The sequence below is a fragment of the Symphodus melops genome (genome assembly GCF_947650265.1).
Source record: "Symphodus melops genome assembly, chromosome: 22".
Taxonomy (NCBI): Eukaryota; Metazoa; Chordata; class Actinopteri; order Labriformes; family Labridae; genus Symphodus; species Symphodus melops.
In genome coordinates this window covers 15,621,719-15,643,782 of record NC_136712.1, presented here as the reverse complement: position 1 = coordinate 15,643,782, position 22,064 = coordinate 15,621,719, and the positions used below count along the sequence as shown (strand labels likewise).

Here is a 22,064-nt window from a genome sequence, read left to right as displayed (position 1 = left end):
GAGTCAAATAAGAAACACAATATAGAAATGTTAATATTTCTATTCGATTGTTTGTGTAAAAAAAAGACTGCAAAACATTTAACAGAGTGCACACAAGTTAAGTGCTGTATTTACGTTTATATTTTCAATAAATAAAATACAGTAGCAATACAGAACTCAATGGTAGACATCCTTATCAAAGCGCAACAAATTACCAAGAAAGAAACACACAAAAAATACATCTTATTCGGTCCCTTTTTGTTTTGGTATTTGCAGGTAAGAGGTTAATAGTTAAAGGAGGCGGGACTATCGCGAGACTAAGTGCGAGATTCTCGTGGGAACATCGTCCAGCAGTTAGAGCGGCACAGACAGAAAAAGCCTCACAGTCCAGTCAAGCATGTCGTATTCGTGCTTTCAGGGAATCCTACAGCTGAAAAACAGAAGGCTGCGAGGTTATCTATGAATTGACAGTCCAGCAGATAGAAAAAAGCTTTGTTTTTGTTTTTGTTTTTGTTTTCCGGACAGGACGAAGAGGAACACAAAATGAGTGGCTGGATTTGGTGCCCGCTGCTGCTGTTTGCCGTGATGACTGAAGTTGAGGCTCAAGTGGAAAGTAAGTCCTCAGAGATAACGATTTTATGGTTTATCGTTGATTCTGGCAAACTAATTTAACATAGTCAGCTGTTAAAACCGATAAGAAAAGCGTTATGTGTGAGCTAAGGCTCCACTGTATGCAGATACAGTAAAGCACTGTGGTTTACATTTAACTCACAAACTGTGAGATAAATGTTTATTGTGTTTATTATACACGTCAGAAAACAACCAAATATTTAATTTCATTCAGCTAAATCAAGAATAGTCTTTCACATTTACATTTAAACTGCACTGTGTGGGTCCTTAAAGAGCAGGGACGGTGTTTAATAGCCGACATATTTACATGTTTTATAATAGAGTAATGTATGTTTTGAATTGTTGCCACTGTCCTTCTGACATGTACGAACAGTAACATCCTCTAACAGGTTCACAGTTTACATGCAGTCAGCTTTGTATAGCTCAAACATGATGCATCTTGTTGTTTAAGGTCAAAAAGAATAATCAAAGTTCGGACATCTCTGATCAAATGTTCATTGACTTCTCCACAGAAGCTTCATGTAAACACATGAGTGTTTACTCTGATAAGTAAATACACACTTTGCCAGATAGAAAGAAAAACATCACGCAGACAGTGTTTTTCTGTCTTCACTGTGACTGCAGGAAACAGCAGCTGGACTAATGTCAGCTTTAAAGGATTAAGACTTTGGAGTATTGTCAGTATTAAAAAAAAGACTGAAATAATATTAGGCAACTTATGGGACACTGAACTTTCCTGTTACTGAATTAAAGCATTTATCATTGATGTGAAAAGCACCAAAAACATCCAGAGAAGTCGATATTGTAAACACATCCCGGAGGAACACAGGCTGGGTAACCTGTGTGACTTCGAGGACAGGTGTGATTTCTGTTGTATTGTCCCTTTAATAATGATGAGTTAAGAGCATCTTTTAAATCTTTAGTGGGTACTGATGGCGACAGGATGTAGTGGTTGGTAATAAGCTGGCCACATTTGTCTCTGAAGCCTGGGAGAAACATCAGGAGGTTTGTTTTGTTCACATCATTATTATTGTTCAGTGTCTACTTTGTATGTGTATTTATGGTGTTTTAAAAAGCCTGTTTTTGCATGTCATAATAATGATTAAAAAAAACCAAATCAAACTTATTTGACTGATCAAACCTGCTTCTCTTGTCATGAAAAATGCAGAGCAGGAAACTAGAAAACTGCATTCATCTGATTGGGAATGAATTTTTCAGCGTGTTTGGGGAAAAAGTCGACCACTTTCTCCTCTCCTTCATGCGACGTGAGGGCAGCTGGTCACTCACTGACCTGCAAACACTCACTTTAGATAAGGTGCCACGTGTTCACCTGCACTAAACCTTCGCCTGATTTCCTTAATACACAAAAAGCAGAATAGTGCTGGTCGTCATGTCACTGAGTAGAGCTGCGTTGGTTGATAATGTTTCATGCATTTCCTGCTTTCTCTCGTCTTTTGTGACAGTAAAGAGAAAATCCCCTTTAGTTTTTTAACATTATCTGAGGTCACCTTCTGTTGACATGTTCCAAAAAAAATCAACTATGCAAACTATTAGTGCTTAAAGAACTTAATATTTAAAATATTAGGCTTTTAAACCACCTCATATATACATTTCAAATACATTTCAAATGTAGGCTTGAGACTGAACTCATTCAAGTCTTCTAAGGACAAACAGAATAAAACTCGTGTCACTTGACATGTTGTAATAGAGCCAACATTAAAAAGCAGCGGTCAGCAAACTTTAAGATCCACTGACCTCAATGTGAGCGATCGGGAATGACGAGGAAGAGTGAGGAAAGGTCACTCTCGTGAACTCTCTCGTGATAAAGTGAGTTAAAGAATCACACGACAGGACTGGATGAAATGATTGCTGAGATGATAGTCGGGGGAAAATTGCCCTCTGGCTTCTGTTAAAGTCATAACCTAGTTATAACCTCTGCAAACATGGTCTTCTGTTTGTAGTTTTTTTTTTTGTAGAAAAATACAGGAAGTGGTTAACTTGCAATACAAACTTCTGCAAAGCTGCTTTCATTATATTCCAGTTATCTCTTGTTTTAACTGAATGTGTCAGATCGTTGCTCCTTATAGATTAATCAGCGCTCCCAGATAAGCACTTTGTGAAGGTTGAATACAGCCGTGCTGGATTCATTTATCAAACCATCTGCACTGATGACGCAAGCAGACGATCACAGGACGACGGGATTTACTGCTGCCCTGCTCAAAGGTTTCACAGAACCAAATGGTTTATGCCTTGATTATTTTTCCTGAATGTTCCAGTCGTGGTCTGATTTCATGTTTCCATGTAAGCGTGTCAAATGAAAGCGTCACACGTGGCTTTAGAATCAGTGCAGCGTGCGGAGCATCATGTTCATGGAGCTGCAGGAGAGAGACGTGTCGAGGGCTTCAGTTTTTTTAAAGCATGCTGGCCGATGTTTGAAGGGGACACTCGCCTCCTTGGCTTTACACCTGCTGTCTGAGGTTTATGACTTCATTGACTCATGTGTCGTCATTAAGCTGCTTTACTGTCGTTCCCAGAGTTCAGATCGACTGTAACACATTTAAAAAGTGGAACAAAGAACCTCAAAGCTCAGCTTCCTCTCAACCTGCCTGCTCTGCCTTACGTCGCTCCAAACCGGGACTTCAACCGACGACCCTCCGGTTCATAAAGTCCCTTCAGGCTGAGCTACGACAGCACCATGGAGCTGCTCAGGGAGCGGCCTTATCCCAAAATGATTTATTGATATTCATCAATAAATCATCGACGTCTCTTCTACCAACACGTTTCTGTTCGTACCGACGAGTTTTAAACATTTCAGCTCTTCGAAGCCCTCAAACATCAGAGCGCACGACCAGTGAAACCAGTTTGATTTGGACCTAGTCTGGAACTAGTCGATGGAGAGGTGCCAGTTCATATCCTGATCACTGCCGAGGTGCCCTTGAGTAAGGCACCAACCCCCACCCCCCCCAGCTAAGGAGTGCTCGCTTGAATTAGAACCTTTTTTAAAACAATCTCCTCTTTGTTAGCCTCTGATGATGAAGGCTTCCTGATAGGAATATTTAGTCTGTACTTTTCTTCTTCTTCGCATCTCTCCGATCATGTCTTCAGAATTTCTCTCATTTCTTTATATTTGATCTTGTGAACAGATTTTATTTGTTTGCTTTCTGATTTTTAAGTTTGTATAAATCCACTCACTCACTTTTTTTGTTGTTGTTGCATGAAATAGTTAAAGATTGATGCAGAGTGTGGTCATGATCCAAACACAGTCAAAGATGCTCTTAGATCATGGGACATATTGTGAGCTGAGCTGCTCGTATCGTTAGTGTTCATATTAGCGCTTCATATGCAGCGTGACAACATGAACATCGAATCCACTGACCAATCCGACTTTGCCCTCTCTTTCTCAGACCGGGTGATTTTCCTGCCGGGAGCGTTTCAGAACGTGAGCGTCTCCCAGAACGAGACGGTGCAGGCCATGGTCTCCAGGATCCCCCCTGAGGTGGCGTTCATCACTCTGCAGTTTCACACGCAGCACCGCAACGCCACGCTCTCCTACACGAGGGTGAGAAACTGTTGAAATGATTTCGCAGGAAGTAACAAATCGGTAACAGGCCGGATGTGGTGATCACGATGTGGGGTGTCGTTATGAGTCATGCTTCTCCACCGCTGTCGTAGCTCCTGTGACAAACATCCTGCAGACCCGTCTCTGTCCCGCCATCGTCAGCGGGTCGCGACGCAGAGCCTGGGAAATAAATGAAGTGCTTTTTAAAACATGTTTTCTCACAACTGTTCATGAAATAAATCCGATTGGTTGAAGAGTATCAGAAAGTGCAACGACTGTCACTGTTTGTGGTCTCTTGTGGTTCTGATGGCGAGCTGTGTTGGAGGAGGCTGTTTCTTACCGACGTTATAAATAGAGATTCACATCATGTGAATAAATAAACGCATGTAACACATCGTCTTCATGCGTTGCTTTCATTAAAAAGGACTTAGCTAACATGTTCCTCACGGTACACTGGGATTTCCCCGAGCGTGAAATTGAACATGAGCGTGTACAGAGTCGAGGCAGTGAAGAGCGCGAGCCGGACGAAGATGAAAGAGCTTAAGAGCAGAGATTAGAAGAGTTGAATTATTTAACAGTAAATCAGAAGAACTGAGTGAATGTGTCGGTGACTTGCTCTCCAACAAGCAAAACAAGCAAATGAAAGCAGAAAATGACAGATACGCTTCATGCCAGTTGGTTCAGCTGCTGATTAATGAATGAAGCTTTGTGAAGCGAGGTCGTCTGACCAAGTTAGAGAAGTGACAGTCAGCTGATGTACAGTCCTCTGGTCATGAGTGGCAGACAGGGCGGCCCCCCTGAAGAAAACTCTCAGCGGGACAGCCCGGCTTTGGGTGCACGCTTGACGGACAACTTGTTTTGTTTCCTCTCGCTGATGGATAGAGTCTAAAAACAGGAGACAGGAAAACAAATCCATGGGAGTCTCTCAGTGGAGGAAGACCTCTGGTCGAAAAAGTCGAGCCCTGTTTGACGCAAGTGGAGGTCAAAACTTGCCACACAAGGATCACCAGCACTGAAAACCCCCCAAAAGACAGGAAGTGGTTCTTCTGACAAGAAACAGGCTGGTTTATAAAAAGTGAACAAAAACACACTCGAGTATCGATGGTTATTCTTTCCACTGAACTTAGAGCGGTAAACCTGTGTATCCAACCATGATGACGTCAAACCTGGCGTCGTTAATCGACACGCCTAAAACAAACTTCACTTCAAGTTTAAATGGACATTTGACGTGCTTTCACAAAGCCAACCGAGTCCCTGTTGTTTGTTTTCTGTCGGCGGGAAAGCAGCATCTCCGCCCAGCCCGCTGTCTGCACAAGATGCCGGGTACGGTACAATGGACTGATTGTATGAGCGGTCAGACTGAGAGTCACACTGTGTGGGCACAGACCCGTCACACGAGTTATTCAGCGTTTACTCTCTGAAAAATGTTTTTTTCTAAATATCTGGTATGTGCCCCGAAAAATCCTGTTTTCAGTCACAACACAACAACTGTGTTGTAGATTCATTTTGTTGTGAACGTAGTCGTGTGCTGAACACAATAAAGCCTTAATGCTCAAGGCTTTGAATAAGAGTCTAATACGTTCAGGATTTAGGAAAACGATACTAATTTCACCTCAGGATGGCTGCTCTGTGTGTTTTTAAACAAACAACTTCCTCAGACAGACAGTCAACAGATCACTGTGTACTCAGATGGCCGAACAGCAGACAGTGCCAAGAGTTAGGAACAAATTATTTTATAATCACCCAATTGATAACATTGATTAATTCACATCATGGGGTTTTCTTTATACAATACGCAGGGTTGAATAATCCATTCTTGACTGTTTTTAAAAGCAGACAAGCAATCATTGACCTTTAAGTCACCACAAAGGGCTGAATGTGAGACACAAGACGAGTCATACGCTCGGCCGGTTTCTTAAATGTCACTGCCTTGAGTGTGGAGACGGCGCTGGATGATAATCTTCAGATGTTGGCGTACGGCGTGGGTTATAAACAAAGTAATCCGTGAAACAGAAGGAGAGAGTGCTGTTAGTTAGTTAGTGCAGACGGACAGCTCGTCTCGTCCTCGTGTTCTCAAGCAGCTCACTTTTCGCCTCACGTCGTCCTCTGACGTTTGTGCGACACAATTGCGCGTTTGTTTTAAATGTAGGTCTGGGAGAACATGTGTGTAAGTGCCACAGAGCTCAGCATAACTGACCCATAAAAAGGCAGGAAAGTATGCAGGTTAAAGTATCAGCCCGTCACAGTACAGTGGTGGGGAGAGCTCTGTTTAGGGCGCGGATGGAAAACTGTGGAAAATTAATTCTCCTTTTCTTTTTTTCCACGTCAGCTTCTAGCCGAGTCTGAATCAATGTCAGCATTCTCAGAAACACTTTTCATTAAGGCCGACTTTGTCAAAATAAATACAAGAGACATATTTTATGTAAACTAAGTAAATCTGTATCCTGGAGTATGGTAACGTTTGAAGTGTTGGATGGAGGCCGGACTTGATGCAGTTTGTCTTAAAGTGATTTTAATCAAACTGCTCGTTTGTTTGTGCGTCTGTGTGTTGGCTTCAGGTTCCAGACCTGGGTCTCTCTCTGAGCGCAGTGGATGCAGGGCTCCTGTCGGCTCTGCAGCCGGACCAATCAGCTCTCTCCATGTTCCTGTCGTCTTCAGACGGTGACCCTGTGGCAGGCACCGGAGTCATCCTCCAATACGCCGGCACCGGTACGTCTCCCTCTGTACTCTTCTTGGGGATTATTGAAGGCATCATCATCCTCGGTCTTACGTGAGAAATCAGAAAAGGAAGTTCCTGCTGAATGGTTTCTGCAAAACCAAAGCATGGTTACTGTTGAAGCACGCTAAAGTAACCTCAGCTATTGTGATTGAGTCTGGAGGAAGCTCATGCAGACCAAGCTGCATCTGACTGAGGTTGAAATTTCCAGTCATCATGACATGGCAGGGTTCAGCTCAGACTCAGTCGAGTGTTTTTTTTGTCTTCCATCGGTCTAACATGCTGAAGCTTGATTATGAACATGTCTTTTTTTAGATCCGGTCCCCGGAGCTTGTAACACAGAGTTCAACCTGGACATCGACCCGAACGTCTACATCCACTACAACATCTACGAGACCACCATCCGCTTTGCACCGGCCAATTTAGGTTATGAGAGGTAACGCGCCAAACTCACCCTGGTCTCGCCCTGTTCAGCTTCCTGGCTGCTGAAGTCAGCAGAAGTCAGCAGCCAGGAGCTGCCGTCAAACAGCCTCACTGTTTATTTCCTTTTCATGACCCCACAGCCCCCCCCCCCCTCCCTCTGCGGTGGCTGCTGGTACTCACCTCATTTTTTACAAGAGTGTCTTTTAGTTTTCAAATCTGTCATAAAGGCAAACAAACAGAGATAAATCTACTGGTTTGATCGTTTCCTTCCTCTCTTGCGCTCTTATCATATTTCTGTTTTCATGCATTTGAAGAAGGAACAGGTTTTGCATGTTTGCTGAAAGTTTTCAGTTCTTGTTCCTGTTGAGCTTCAAGAAACGAAAAAAAAAAAAATGTTGAGGGATTATGTCATCATAAACCACAAGATGAAAAAAAGCCAATTTATCTCCCCAAGATAAAAGACTAACACTTTCTGTGAACCGTTTTTAAAATCTCGCCGGCATGCATTCAATGTGACATGAGTTTTAAGCCCGGTCTCAGTGTTTTGTTCCATGATGTTCAGGGGAAACTGGTTTGACACGGCTGATCTTTTATTACATCAAGTGATGATCACACCTTGAGCCGCGAAGTCAACATGAAGTGAAACTAAAAGATTTCAGAACAGTGTGTCAACAAACGCATCAAATCACATAGAGATGGATTTAAAAAATAAAAAAGCCCCCACCCCCGCATGTCTCTTCACAAACAGCGCTCAACTCTGTAATGATTGAGTATCATTGAGTAACCAAATTGAATCAGCTCTCCAAACCAACATGCTCAAAGGAACAAATTCTACCTGTCGTAAATCCTGAAATTCAATAAATGGACCTTTGAAGTGAATTAAAAACGTTTGTCTGGACGTATTTCAACGTTTCCTCCAGACGCTGTGCATTTGTAGGAGGCGTTTCAGGACAATGATGACAAAAACAACAGTTTCTACCCCCAAACCCCAACATACCCTGAACCTGCTGCTTCAGTTATCCATCTACCTCTGGGGACTGTATAGTTTTTAAAAAAGTTTTAGTTTAAAAAAGGGTTAGGGTTAAAAAAAATTATCTTTAATTTTATTTATTTTTTTTACAGTTTTTCTGATCTGCTGTTATTTGCCCCACGTATTTGACTACCTCTCTGTACCGTCTTCCACTGTTTTCCTTTTTTTAACAAGAGCTGCTATTTTAGAGAGGCGTTCGATGAGTAAAAGGATTCTGAAGACCGATGTCACATGCGTCTTCTCTTGTTCTCACACCTTCAGCTCCGCGCTCGCTCTTTATGCACGCAGACGACTACATCGCGTCGTTTTACACCAGACACAGACTGTGTCGAGGTTCACGCTTACTGTCCTCTCACCCACGCCTTTCTTCCTCTCTGCTCTCTGTTCAGTGTCAGGGCCATAAAGCAGGGGGCCGTTAGTTAAGCCGAGTTTAACAGAAAAAAAACAAAAACAAGGGTACATGCTCTGTGATTCATTACTCAAAACAATTGTTTAAATGTACGCTGCAGCACACAACATAAAGAGAAGATGCACCTTTGAACAAACATGTTCTCGCACCGTGCGCTGCAGACCGGGCTGTACAAGTTTCAGAACGCGACCTCGGAGTCCAGAGTTGATGCCAAATTACACTTGCAAATAAAGAACATAAAGGATTATAGTAAAAAATCAAAGATAAGTAACTTATTGTATGTGGAAATGTGCTTAAACTCAGCATCTAAAACTCGAGCGATCGTCTTGAATATAAGCGCTTAGAGAGAAAACAGCTGATTGTGCTCGAGAGGGGACCTGATTAAATGTGCTTCTTGTTGCAGTCAGCTTTACTTCCTGAATCAAACAAGCTAATCTCCTGTAACTGCGTGTCTGGTTTACCGTGCTGGGGATGTAGAGGAATTGCACAACACTTCAAATGACTCATGGTGACAAAAGTCTGCTGTCTTTGTTCTGGAGCTGCAGAAGGAAACACATGATTGCTGAGCTGTGGTGTGAGATTAAAAGAGCTTTTTTTTTTACCACCAACATGTGTTTTATACCAGGGACTTAATTCCCTTTCTCACCCATAAACACCGTCACCTCTGCTCTCTGCACACAGCAGCACCCCCCCCTTCTGTTTCTCTGTCACTGAGTGTGTCTGCTCTGTTTTTTAACCCAGTTCGTCTTCTGAGGTTCAGTTTCCACAGCAGGTTAGCCGTGTTTAGAGGGGGTTCATGTATTGGAGGGGTGTGTGTGTGTGTGTGTGTGTGTGTGTGTGTGTGTGTGTGTGTGTGTGTGTGTGTGTGTGTGTGTGTGTGTGTGTGTGTGTGTGTGTGTGTGTGTGTGTGTGTGTGTGTGTGTGTGTGTGTGTGTGTGTGTGTGTGTGTGTGTGTGTGTGTGTGTGTGTGTGTGTGTGTGTGTGTGTGTGTGATTCTCCATAGAGTAAGTGTGAGTCCTGATTGTCCTCTCTCTCTCTCTCTCTCTCTCTCTCTCTCTCTGTCAGGGGACAAGATGCTCCAGCCTGCGATGAATCGATGGAGCCCAACACGCGCTGGCGGCTGCAGTACGACATATACCAGTACTTCCTGCCTGAGAACGACCTATCAGAGCGCAGCCTGTTCCGCAGCATCCAGGACGTGGCGGACGTCCGCGGCATGTTGGAGAACGGCAAAAGGGTGACGCATGGAGAACACAAGACGCCTAAGCATATGTGTGGTGAAGACGTGCGGGCGTGACTCACTGACGGTGAATCTCTCCACAGGTCATGACGCTGTTTTCAACAGACTTAACCAGGGCCGTCTTTAACTCCATCCCGGGTCAGGGCGTCATCTACTCGGTCATCGTCAGAGACCCGGTGAGGAACACCTCAGCCGCCTACGTCCCCGTCCACACCTACGCCTGCAGCTTCACTTCCACGCTGGACGGCTGCCAAACACTGGGTGAGCTCGTCTATGATTCAAAACACGACGACTGGAAAATGATCCGATTGTTTGTAATCCTGCGTTTGTTGGATTTTTTGAAACAAAACATTATAAATTTTTTACTGATTCGTCAACACGCCGTTACAAATATTCGCCAACTTGTTGCCAAGGCAGGCAAAGCTCGTCGAAGAAGTTTAACCTTCAACTTCTCTTATTGAACGCAGTTCATGATTCAAAATAACTGTTTGATGTCTGACGATTATTCGCAGGAAAAATATCCACAAAGATTTTCTTCACCATCACTGGCTTGGCCGGTCTGTTTGTCTGTTTCTTTGGACATCGCTTCTTCAAAATTGGTGAGCAGTTTGGTTTCGCTTTACTTGATCTTGCTTTTTTTTTTTTCAAATGTATTCTCAGGTATGAGCCATTACAACAACAAAAAAAAAGTAAGCTTTAAAAAAAAATAAAGCTTTTTCACGAGCAACCAGGTCAACTATACAAACACTTTTAAATATCTTTGACCCCCCCCCAAAAAAAAGAATTTAATCTCAGGGAACAACTGAAATCCTACCCAAGGACACATTGGACATGTAGCTGCAGGAGATGGGGATCGAACCTGCAACCACCCAGTTGAGCGATGACCGACTTTACCACTGAGCCACAGCCGCCCGTGTTAATATGAATTGCACTTGGGACTCTTTTGGTCCAACACAGCGGGGCCTTTTAAAGGACGTCTGACAGCAGAGGAGGAGGAAGTGACACGGCTCGGCCTCTTGTGTACATGCACACATAACCTCTGTATGTCCAGCTGACTGGTTCATCATTAAAGCATTGCAGCTGAACCTGCAGATCACATTAGTTCAAACAGAGGTCTGTGTGTACGGAGCACACAGGTCATAAAGGAAGTACCCGATATGTGCCAAAGAAAGATCAGGTGCAGCCCAGCGGCCTTTGGAGGGACTGAGAGAGGACACACTGATTGGTCTGATTCATGTCATCCCCGAGCACATCAAGGAGGCTGAGACATCATGTGCACCCTGCTCCTCGTCCTGTCTCCTTGCTGTTTGGACAAACCCTGACTGCACTGCAGACCATGTGCTGTTAAATGTTCAAAAGGCCGCCACACACTCAGTCTTAAAACAAAGACCATGAGAGGGCTGTAAGTCAGAGAGTTCCTTCTTTTTATATAAGAAAATGAGCTTAAACTGAGTTGCCTTGAAATGCGGCTGTAAACAGCTTATTGTGCTTAGAATAAGAAGTCGTCCTGACTAAATGTGCTTGTTGTTGGACGGAGATTTACTTTCTTACTCAGAGAAGTTAATCTCATGTAAATACATGTCTTTGACAAACTCATTTGCAAGTCCAACAGCACGATGCGGTTGTTTGCGAGTTGATCAACACTTCAAATGAGTCATGGCGAGTTCCCATGATGGCAAAAGTTTACTGTCTTTGTTCTGGAGCTGCAGAAGGAAACACACGAGTGCCGTGCTGGGAGATTAAAAAACATGAAACTGTGTATTTTTGGACGAGCGGGAGGAGATGAAAAGGAAAAGAAAGTGGGAGCTTTTGTACGTGTCAGATTTGATTAAACGGCTTTACAATTCTGCTAAAACCACTTTCAAGCATTAAGTAATCCAGACCCCCAAAACAGTTCACTGCAATTGAAAAGCTCTTTGCTCCTTATGCACCAACATACAGTTCCTCCAAATGTAATTAGGCATCTGTTGGAGTCCATTTGTCCCCTTTTTGTCTTAAAACGCAACACAGAGAAAAAAAAGGCCAGTAAACACACGTTACTCGGTGTTCTTTCCTCCGGATCTACAGCCAGCTCTGCTCTGCACAGATCAGCGACCGACGAAGGGCCCCGAGTCTGCTCGTCTCCACACTTGTGCGTCGCTTCCAAACGTGGCCGTGCAGCAGTGAGGCTCATAGTGTGCTCATAGTGAGGTGCCGTGCCAGGATCTGATTCGTCCACCTGTAGCTCCTCCACGCGGCGTGCTACATGCGTGTGCAGGAGACCGGGGCGTCATAGATATGTGTCATTTCTTTATTATTTATAGAGAATACTTTCCTTTGGTTGGGGCACAGTTTTGGTAAAAGGGTTCAGTTAGTTTAGATGCATCTTTGTTCTGATTTAACATCCTCCAGACTGAAGCTCCGACTAGTGAAGACATTTTTTTTAAATAAAAATAGTTGTAATCTGTCACGTGCCGTCAGTTTCAGTACTTTGAGTTTATTAGAATCCACCTCAGGCGTGCGGAGTGATTTTAGTTCATCCATGCAGCTTCATGAAAGAGAACGAGCATCAGAAAGTCAGATGTGTGCAGACTCACGTGATGCAGAAATATATTTGTTTCAGTCTGAACCCATGACTGCGCTCTGCCTCTGAACGTGTCAGACTCTCAGGATGTGATACAGTGCGTTTAACTCTTTGTCCAGCAGCATGTGGTGTTTTTAAACGTGCAGCAGCTGATGTTTCCTGACCTGGTTTTCATATATTATTTAAATATCTTTGTTTTACTGCAGAGCTGTTCTGCATGGGATTCAGCTTCGCAGCGTTTTTCTTCTTCGTGCTGATCACGAGGACGACAAAGCTGGACTATAACAGTGAGTCTGACCTCTCCCATCACATTCATCCCGTCTCCTCCAGTCAAAGTCAAAGCTGTTCTCGTCAAACTGCGACGTGTCCGTTGTGTTCCTCTGCAGTCTGTCTGGCGTTGTCAGCCATGATCGGCGTGGTGGGCGGCGTCCTCCTGGTGATGAGCTGGTGGCGTTTCGGTTCAGTCATGGTCTGCATCGTCGTGGTTGGGCTGATGCTGGGTTTCCTCCTCGCTGCCACCATCCTCTTCACGCCTCTGGGTATGAAAACCACTCAGTCCGCCATTCATGTCCGGCTCTTGAATACCGTTTCAAACATCCAGTCAGGGTCAAGAGGGAAACGTTGTCGCGTGTTACACCTGCTCCACGTGTTTCTCTCTCCAGGTGACCTGGACGTGTTCAGGCGATCTGATGCCGTTTTCTGGGTGACCTTCTGCTGCATCATGGTCATCGTTCCGCTCTTCTTTGTGCGTTGGCCCAGAGAGGTAACAGCACGCTCACTGACTCACAGAGAAATGAACAGAGGGATAAAGTGCCGTAGTTGTTCACAGTATCTTTGTATTCTTTGAGTTTTCTTTAATAGAAAACTTATCTTGAAATATGTCCCATTAAAATGTCCTTATTCCAGTTTTTAGCAGGAGTTCAGTGACTTTAATCACGCAGTATCTCTGCTCACACTTCAGTTCACTGCTGCCTTTCCGTTACTTCGAAACAAAGTCGCTTAATTATTTGCATTATTTGAATTCCTTGTTGACTTTTAAAAGGCCCCTCCCCTCTGTTCTACCTCAAAAGCCTCACTTACATGCACAGATGTCATTGGTCGAGAAGCGGCTCTCAGCTCATGCTTTGAGCAGGGAGAGAGGGAGCCTGTAACTCGAGCACATATTTTGCATTGTGTGTCCCATATTGATGTGTTGGACCTTCCCTAATTCTGACCACAGAAGTACGATCAGAGCGTTCATTCGTTAGCTCGACTCAGACTGATGAGTTTTTGGTTCTTTGTTGACAGGGAAACATCATCACGTGTGGCGTTGTCGGTGCCTACGCTGTCATTCTGGCGATAAACGCCTACATCTACACGAGCCTGTCCTACATCACTCTGAACATCCTCAAACGCTTCCTCAACAGCAACTTCAGCGCCGTGTTCACAGACGTGCCCTTCCAAACAATCGGTGAGTTCAATTAAATCTCAGTTCTGCAACCAAGCTCGAACCTCTTCTCAGCTTAACACAACTTTTGTCTTTCTTTCCCCTCCTCTCTCCGTCACTCCAGACTACGCCATGATCACGGTGTGGGTGGTCCTTGGAGTGGGCGGCATCGTCCTGCAGCTCTACCGTGAGCGCTCTCGCCCGTTCTTCCCGCCCAGCCCGTACCTCATGTGGCAGCAGGAGCGCGAGCGCCGGAAGACCAACGTCCTGGATCCGAGCCACCACTTTCCCCCGCTGCCGAACCGCATCCTGGCCCGAGCGCGGCAGCTCACGAAGAGGAGCGAGTCGGCCGGAGAACACACGCCTCTGCTTCTGTAAGACCACGCACGCCATCCCCCGTCTCTGTTCAGAGGCCGATCATTTCCCCGTACTGTCGGGCGGAGACGGAGACGGATTAAAATAAAACCTTCTCTTGACCTGTGGAGACTCATCAAGGAAGCCAGACGGACTTTTGGATGTCTCGAGGAGTTGAGTTCCTCATCACTGTTGCCGGAGAATGAAAGGCTTCAGCAGAAGATCAGCAGCCGCACAAACAGTCTGCAGGTGGAGCTTTCTTTTAACCTTCATAGGAAAAATGACTTTTTTTAACACTTTAAAAGATGTTTAAATAATCACTGAGACTTGTCAGGAAGAACTAAAGAATTGTTTTCAACTGAAAGGTGCTTTATCTGTTGTTTCTGCTCTTTTTGCTGACCGCACCAAAGTCACAAGCTGCTCAAATCCTACAAAGTGAGGCTTTATCTCTCTTCTCTTCACACAGAAAATAAATGGATATCCATAGACTGTATATAAGCGGTGGATGTAAAGTTTTAGTTTGCGCTCCTGATTATGGCCAGCAGAGGGCGACTCCACTGGTTGAAGGATCAGAAGAGGAGAAAGTTAAATGTTCCCAATGAGTTTACTGTCCCAGTCTATAGTTTAAAGTTGATGATGCAAAAGCAGCTGGACTCGGTTGAAGATCTTGAAGACGTTTCACCGCTCCTCGCCCGAAAGGCTTCTTCAGTTCTAAACTATCTGAGGTGAAACGTCAAGATCTTCAACTAAACCCAGTTCCCTTTGGATCGGACCTGAATGACTGAGAGCCTGCGCAGACGTTCCCATTTAGAGAACATTCAACTCTTATTCTGCAACCTCTGACAGAGGCACATTTTATTTATTATTTACTCCATTCTCCTGTTGTGATAAGAAATGTCCGGATTTATCTCATAATGTCAAGATGACGCTGGTTTGAGTTTGTCGTTTCTCTTGATAACTCGGGACAACAAAGCCTCGTTAGTCTTTGTTGCTCTGCAGCTCTGTGCAGGATACAAGTGAGATAATGAATCAAGATGTGGAGTGCACAGCTGGAGAAGTCTTCTCATCACAGGAAGACGGAGTAAATACAAAGTGTGTAAAGAGGCTTCAGTAGATTCAGGTCCGAGGTGTTGCTGTGTGGGAACGAGTCGTTTACATCCACTTCTTCTATACGGTCGATACGATTCTCGTCCAGCTGGCATGAAAACAAAAACTGCACCCTAAATGTTTCTGTTGGTTTTTAAACGACGCACTCAGGCGAGACGTTTCGATGAACATACAGCGTACCTTAAAGTTGATTTAATACTTTGAACACTCTCTAGATAATGACGGATATTTCTGATGATGATTCTGTGTTTTAGACTAAACTCTGACCTTAATAATTTTTTAAATCAGCGTACGAGATGGGTAACACGTGTGAAAGCGTGAAGGTGTGTGTGAGAACGAGCCACGAAACAGAACCTGACTAACACAATATTGCACTGAACTTTTGATTAGCAGTATTCTTCTTCTCTATTGGCTGTCTGTGCTCCTGATCAGACTAAAGTCAGGTCAGTCTTTTTGTAGTTTGCACACTGAAGTTTAATATATTTAATGTTCTGGTTCTTCTCATGATGATTGTCTTGTTAATCTCTTCGATGTTTTTTTTTTTTACTCTTTGTGCCATGACTCTTGTCACAGTTTCACTTTCAGCTTTTATACAAAGATGCACTGAGACGGCTGACGAACCTTCAGTTTTTAAGTCTGTACAGGAATATTTTTTACTGAAACTTTTCTCGTCTGTGACTTTTTTTTTTAATAAAGAATCCAAAACCACATGCACACACGTCTGAAGTATTAAGTCCAATGTTGTTTTTAAATTAACATGTTTTGATATTTAATAAATGCCTTCAGGTAAAAGCTCGTCTCCTCTTCTTTCCTCCTCGTGACATGCCATGATACTAAAAACAATTAAACTGTTTATCACAGTTAATCACTTAATTGAAAATTATCAGGCTTTTATTTTGAAGTTTTAGTCTTTCAGTCTTAAACTGAGCGTTAATTTACTTGCCGTTTGAATTCCAGCCTGCTTTTATTTTAGAGTAAATAAAAGGGCCTTCTGTTGGATTGTAGGGTGACAACGTAACCGTGGTTCTCTGAGTCATGGTGGGACATGACACCGTACATGTAATGTAGCGAGCTGGAGAGATAGTCTCGAGACGACTGAGATCAAAGGTTAGGACATTAGCTTAAAAGAGAGAGAGAGAAAAGTCACTAAATGTTCTCCAAAGTGTTTATCAGCAGAGTAACATGTCGGTCTGAACTACGGAAAAACAAACAGGAAATAAGTATAATTTCAATACAAAACATGAAAGTGATGTGCTGCACACAGCAGTATTTACAGTCTATGGTTTGTAGCTGTTCCTAATGTCCAACTCTTGTCCCTAGTTTGGCCTTTGGGTGAACAGTTGTATAAAATACACATTTAAAATAACACTAGGCTATATGAAGATACATTAAAATACACCACAATAAGTGTTAAAATCACAAGCTCCAATCCCCTAGATTCACCACACCTGCGTAAGCCACACCCCCAACATTATAAAGCCTGCCCACATACCTCCAGCTCCCTCTTTGTCCCTCCAAACCAAGCCTGGCAGTCAGAAGAAGAACTGACAAACCTTTTGTATTTACCTTTTGATCAGGAAATTGGATGCGTTATTGATGTAAGTCTGATTTACCAGAGATAACAATGGTATTTGGATTATTCTGTTTGTTTAGTATTATAATATATTGAGTTTAATGTTTTCACTTCTTTGTTGCGATAGAAAAAATCCTCCATCTACAACATCATCCACCTGGTCACCAAATAAACATCAAGCAGCATGGGATCCTGTGTTTCAATGTGCACTCCCCATTGATGTCTCCTGTACTGGCACTAAGCTCTACCAACTAGCTTTTTCAATAAGACAAAGCAAGAAGGCTATAAACTCGTGCCATGGGGCGCTGCTTGTCAACAGGCAAGGCAGAGAACTGCTTAGGGCCCCAGACCAGTAGGGGGGGCCCCCAGACGGCTGACAAACTTTGGACCCAAGCAGCAACCCAAAATGTGCACATTTTGCAATAACAGTGGGAAACCTCCCAAAGTGGGCCTCATCTGACCGCATCCACTCTTGCTGCCCTGATGAGTGGTCGGAGGGCCCCTGAAATAACGTTTGCCTAGGATCTCAACAAAACCAAGATTCACCACTGACCTGTGCTATTAGAAATGTAAGACCCAAACATTCAAATTGAATTCGCTTTCAAGTGTCAAGGACAGGTCAGACGTGGCTGCAGGACCGAGGGCTCAAACCACCATCCTACCAGTTGATCGACAGACTACCACTGAGCCACATCAGCTTTATATGTTCTAAGTTATCCTAAATGTAAATGTTTAACCTCCATTTAATAATTTAATAAAAATGTGGGCTAAAAATGGGCTTCTGTGTTTACCCCCAACCTTCACAACACCCAGTTCTGTGTGTTTGGTACGACGCAGGTGCCATTCAATGCTGCATTTACGTGTTCAGAGTGAAAGGGAACAGCATTGTTTCAGAGCAATCAGTGACAAATAGAGTGGAGAGGAAAGTAGCCCTAACGTGGATCTACAGAGTTAAATGATGACTCTCTGTGAGGTTAAATCTGTTTTAGTCAATCGAGCCCAAGCGTAGACAAAAACACTTTCTCAGATTTAACTTTGAATTACCTTTGAAGCTTTGACTCCAATCTTCGATCTGCGTGTTCAGAACGACTGTGTGACTAATTAAGAGGGCTCTGCCGCTCATCAGGGGACAACAGCTGATTCCACTTAAGTTAACGACGTCCTCTCTGGAGCTTTCTGCTGAGCAAAACACTGAAGAGTAGACAGACAGTGTGACGATGGATGTTTGTACTGCTTAAAAGCAGTTATTGATTTTGATAACTTAACCTCTCCACTGTTGTATCCGAGTTTCAGCTGCAAAAATGAATAACATGGGGTCTTGTCTTTTATATGAAAAACATATTTTGAAAGAGTATGTCTTATGTGGTTAATATGTAAAGTTAAAGAGTCCCCTTCCCCCCTTAAATCTCATAATCCAACATAAACCAATGACACTGACTGAACCCCGAAGAAGTGTTTGTTTGTATCCACTAGAGGGCAGCAGAGGTTAACAGTGTTTAATTTCCCCGAACAGAGACAAGAGACTTCACTTCTCCTGAATGTTATAGACTTCTTCAAAGGTAAGGAGGCAGAAACAACATCTAACTTTGGGAGTGTCACCCACCTGGGGGAGGAGTTACTGCCCTTTGTGATGTCATGAAGGGAAAATCCTCCCATGTGTTTGTGCACACATTTCCTGAAAAGTGGAGCAGGCAGAATATGGAGAGATTGGACTTTTCTTATCATTGGGAGGTTTGTAGACAGGATAGGGAAACAAGTGTAAGAAAAACATGATGTGCATTTTAAATTTAACTCATCTTAGCATGTCTGCTAATGCCTCCAAAACCTTAAAGAGCCTGATACTTTAAAGTGATACCCAAACTTACACTCTTGAAAATTTAAGTTTACTTTTTAACATTGTGTTATTTTAATAAACTGAAGAAATGCCAGAAACAATTATTTCTGAACCTAATGAGCAGCTGTGGTTTTTTTTGTTTTTTTAAACCACAGTAGGAACACACCAGGCACTTCGTGGGTGTCAGGGCTAAGACAGTTTTGAGTCAAAAAAACAAATCATCCCAAAAACATTCAACATGCCAAAGTTCACCAGCTCAATGTGTGAAAAGAGACAAACAAAGCAGAGTTAACCTTTAAAACACTTGTCCATTTATTGATCAAATGACAAACGGGTAGCTGAAACACAATCGACAGAATCAACATTCAACTTCAGACAAACAGCGGTTTCTGTAAAGTGCCAAACAAGAAAAAAAGAAAGCCTCACTGATATATATACTTTACACACACACACACACATTCATATACACAAACACCACATAGAAAAGTAGATTTTTAATACACAAAAAAAAAAATTAGAAACCATATAAAAACACGACTATACCGAGAAGCTCTAAAAGGATTTCCTGTTCAAAAAGAAGAGAGGCGTTTTGATCAGTAGTTCATCTGCCACTGAGGAAACAGAGGCATGAGTGCTCGTACACACTGTGCAATGTTCATCTTTGAAACCCACTAAACACCCACCCGCCCCAAAACCACCACCCCTGATCAACGGATACATTCTACTGCCGCTCAGAGACATCTCTGATGAAGGCACACAAAGGAAGGTCCCCCCACCTAGATATCATTTATACAAAAATCAGACATCTGACCCCCTCCCACCAGTGGAAAGTTTATTCTCACTGGGTAGAAATAAGTATCATTTGAGTTCCAGTTGTGTCACTGAAGTCTTCACAACTTTGGTAACAGAGTAATAAAAACTGACCTTTTCCTGTTAAAGTTCACCGAGGTGCGTTAATGAATCATGGCTTTTTTATTTCTACTTCAGAGCTATAAACGTTTTGAGGTTAGTTATTTTTTTCTGCTGAATTCCATTAGTTTATATATTTATAAAGTCCCATATTAAGATGTAACAAAGGTGAGAATGTAAACATTGTGCAAGTTTTTAGTGTTACGCTACGGTGGCTGACAACAGCCTGCAGAAGAAGAATTCAGAAATGATGCAAATAAAACGAAAAAACATGCAAAAGCCCAAAACCAACTGAACGACAAAAACGCCAGAGCGGGATGCAGAAAGAACGTTGTGATTCTTTGATCCAGTTTTAACATTTTCATCGGGTTTTTGATGTTGCATCTTTTCTGAATTCGCTGCTTGTTATTGCTAGTTTAAATGGTGCAGCTGCAGGTTGATCGACTGTGTTGGCCACCGGTTGAAGAAGTTAATGTAGCTGATGTTTAATTTGTTTTTAAAAAAGGACAATTTGATCACAACAAAGAGAAGACATACAAAGCATGACATCTTTGACCCTTTGGATTAAACAAATAGAAATAAAAGAATATTAAATAAAATACAAAAAAAAAAAAAAAAGATTCATTAATTTGGAGACGAAACATAATGGTCAAAAATGAAGCTTTGTGGTTGGGATTACTGACGAGATTCTTTTTTGTTGTTTTTTTTATTTTTTTAAGAGTCTGAGATCCAACAAGTGCTGCTGCTGTGTGATCAGCGTTGGATGCCGTGCGGTTACGTCCTCTGCTTCCTCCTGCCGTTCATTTCAAAGTAAGCGTCCTCACTCTTGCCGATGTACTGCGGGATCTTCTTGCGGACGCTCGGCTCCGTCTTCACCGCTTTGACGTTGGGGCTGGTTTTCTGCGGGGCGAGCGTCGGCCCCGGAGACAGCTCGGGCTTCAGAGTGGACTTCTCGTTGTTGGGGATTGTGTTGGCGGCTTGTTTTCGCCGAACCCTCTGTGGTATGGCTGCCGTCTTCTGATTGGTTCTGCTGGTGTTGCCAACCGGGACCCGCCCGGCGGCAGAGGCGGTGCTGTGAAGAGGGGCAGCAGCCGCTTTAGTCGGAGGCGGAGCCTTGACTTTGGCCGAGGCCTCTTTGCTCTTGGGGAGGGGGCAGGTCGGTTTCTGCAGCCCTGGGGAGGCTGTGCGGGAAATTGGGGTGGGGGTCCGTGTTTGGGGGGCCGAATTACCAACTCTTGTTGGAGTGGCTGCGGCCCTTGCGGCCGTCCTCACCCGCCTCGCCGCCTCTAAACGGAGGCGTGATGCAGGTGAACCAGGACGGCGCTGTGCGAGGCGAGAGCGCTGGCCGGCACCAGTTGGAGGTCGGCCGTCTTTAGGGGCGGGGGCCTGTGCTGCTGCACTGATGGGGCGGGGAGCAGAAGCAGCAGTGGGGGAGGTGCAGGGGGTTGATGGTTTGGGGCATTTGGAAGACGGCTCGGGGCAGACGGGACTTCTGGGCTGGGCTGCAGGGCCGCGTGGTGACGGCCTGAGCTTGAGCTTGGAGGCGGTGTTTGGGTTTGGGGGTGCGGGTGATGGAATGGAGGAGGGAGTCAGGGCTCTGCGAGGGACCCGAGTACTGTGACCCCCCCCGGGACTGGGGGACAATTTCGAGGAGCCTTCCACAGGCGTGGCGGGCAGAGAGGAGGAGCCTTTGGTGGTGATGGGTAAGGGCAGCTGGGTGGGCTTCCTGGGGGAGGATGGCGTTCCCATGAGGTTCTTCTTGGGCACTGAGACAGAACCTTTCCTGGACAGGGTGGGTGTGCAGGCGGGGGAGGGGGTGTAGGACCGACACGTCTGACCGGCAGCGTTCATCGGCTTACAGGCGGAGCTGGAGGACGAGGACGTTGACGAGGAGGAAGAGGATGAAGACGAGGAGGAGATGAGGTCGTTCACAGCAGCGAGGGGGTCCATGTCCGGAGGAGGGGGTGGTGCCGTGTTGCCATGGTGACCTCCCAGGCCAGGGGGGCCTTTCTGGAAGGCGAGGATCTTTTGCTCCAGAGTGGTGAACTGCAGCACACGCAGAGGGTCGTACTTTGTCAGGAAGCCGCGCAGCGTGTCCCAACCGCCGCCAACACGCACCATCACGTGTTTCCCATGAAGCATCTGTGGAGATGGGGGAGAAAAAAAAAAAAAAAAAGTTATTTCCTATTCAAGAATTAGAAACACAGCATTTAAAAGAAAAAAAAAACCTGCTTATTTTTTATTAGATCGGCGAAAAAAACAGTGACGTGTTCCATAAAGTCCCAAAAATAGCAGCGGCAGGTTCAGAACGA

At 44.2% G+C, this 22,064-nt stretch overlaps 2 protein-coding genes across 3 annotated transcripts in view; one reads left to right on the top strand and one right to left on the bottom strand.

Moving 5' to 3' along the window:
* The first annotated feature begins 143 nt into the window (after nucleotides 1-143).
* tm7sf3 (transmembrane 7 superfamily member 3) lies at nucleotides 144-16,228 on the top strand. Its single transcript, XM_079334604.1, has 12 exons — nucleotides 144-592; nucleotides 4,014-4,168; nucleotides 6,727-6,877; nucleotides 7,200-7,320; nucleotides 9,812-9,983; nucleotides 10,070-10,247; nucleotides 10,499-10,585; nucleotides 12,756-12,836; nucleotides 12,936-13,088; nucleotides 13,212-13,312; nucleotides 13,837-13,999; nucleotides 14,100-16,228. Exons 1-12 carry the CDS (start codon nucleotides 523-525, stop codon nucleotides 14,351-14,353), a joined length of 1,686 nt encoding a protein of 561 aa, XP_079190730.1. The 5' UTR covers nucleotides 144-522; the 3' UTR covers nucleotides 14,354-16,228.
* A 2,903-nt stretch (nucleotides 16,229-19,131) lies between these two features.
* Nucleotides 19,132-22,064, bottom strand: part of gas2l3 (growth arrest-specific 2 like 3) — a 33,339-nt gene continuing 30,406 nt past the window's right edge. For both annotated transcript variants that reach the window (XM_079334599.1, XM_079334600.1), the window contains exon 9: nucleotides 19,132-21,894. In XM_079334599.1, the coding sequence (XP_079190725.1) occupies nucleotides 20,527-21,894 (1,368 nt within the window). In that variant the 3' untranslated portion in view covers nucleotides 19,132-20,526. The remainder of the gene's footprint in view (nucleotides 21,895-22,064) is intronic.

Excerpts from the sequence above, each read along its gene's own strand:
- tm7sf3 (XM_079334604.1), top strand. The coding sequence starts at position 523 with ATGAGTGGCTGGATTTGGTGCCCGCTGCTGCTGTTTGCCGTGATGACT. Across the intron at positions 4,169-6,726 it reads CCACGCTCTCCTACACGAGG|GTTCCAGACCTGGGTCTCTC; the intron begins GTGAGAAACTGT and ends TGTTGGCTTCAG. Across the intron at positions 9,984-10,069 it reads TGTTGGAGAACGGCAAAAGG|GTCATGACGCTGTTTTCAAC; the intron begins GTGACGCATGGA and ends ATCTCTCCACAG.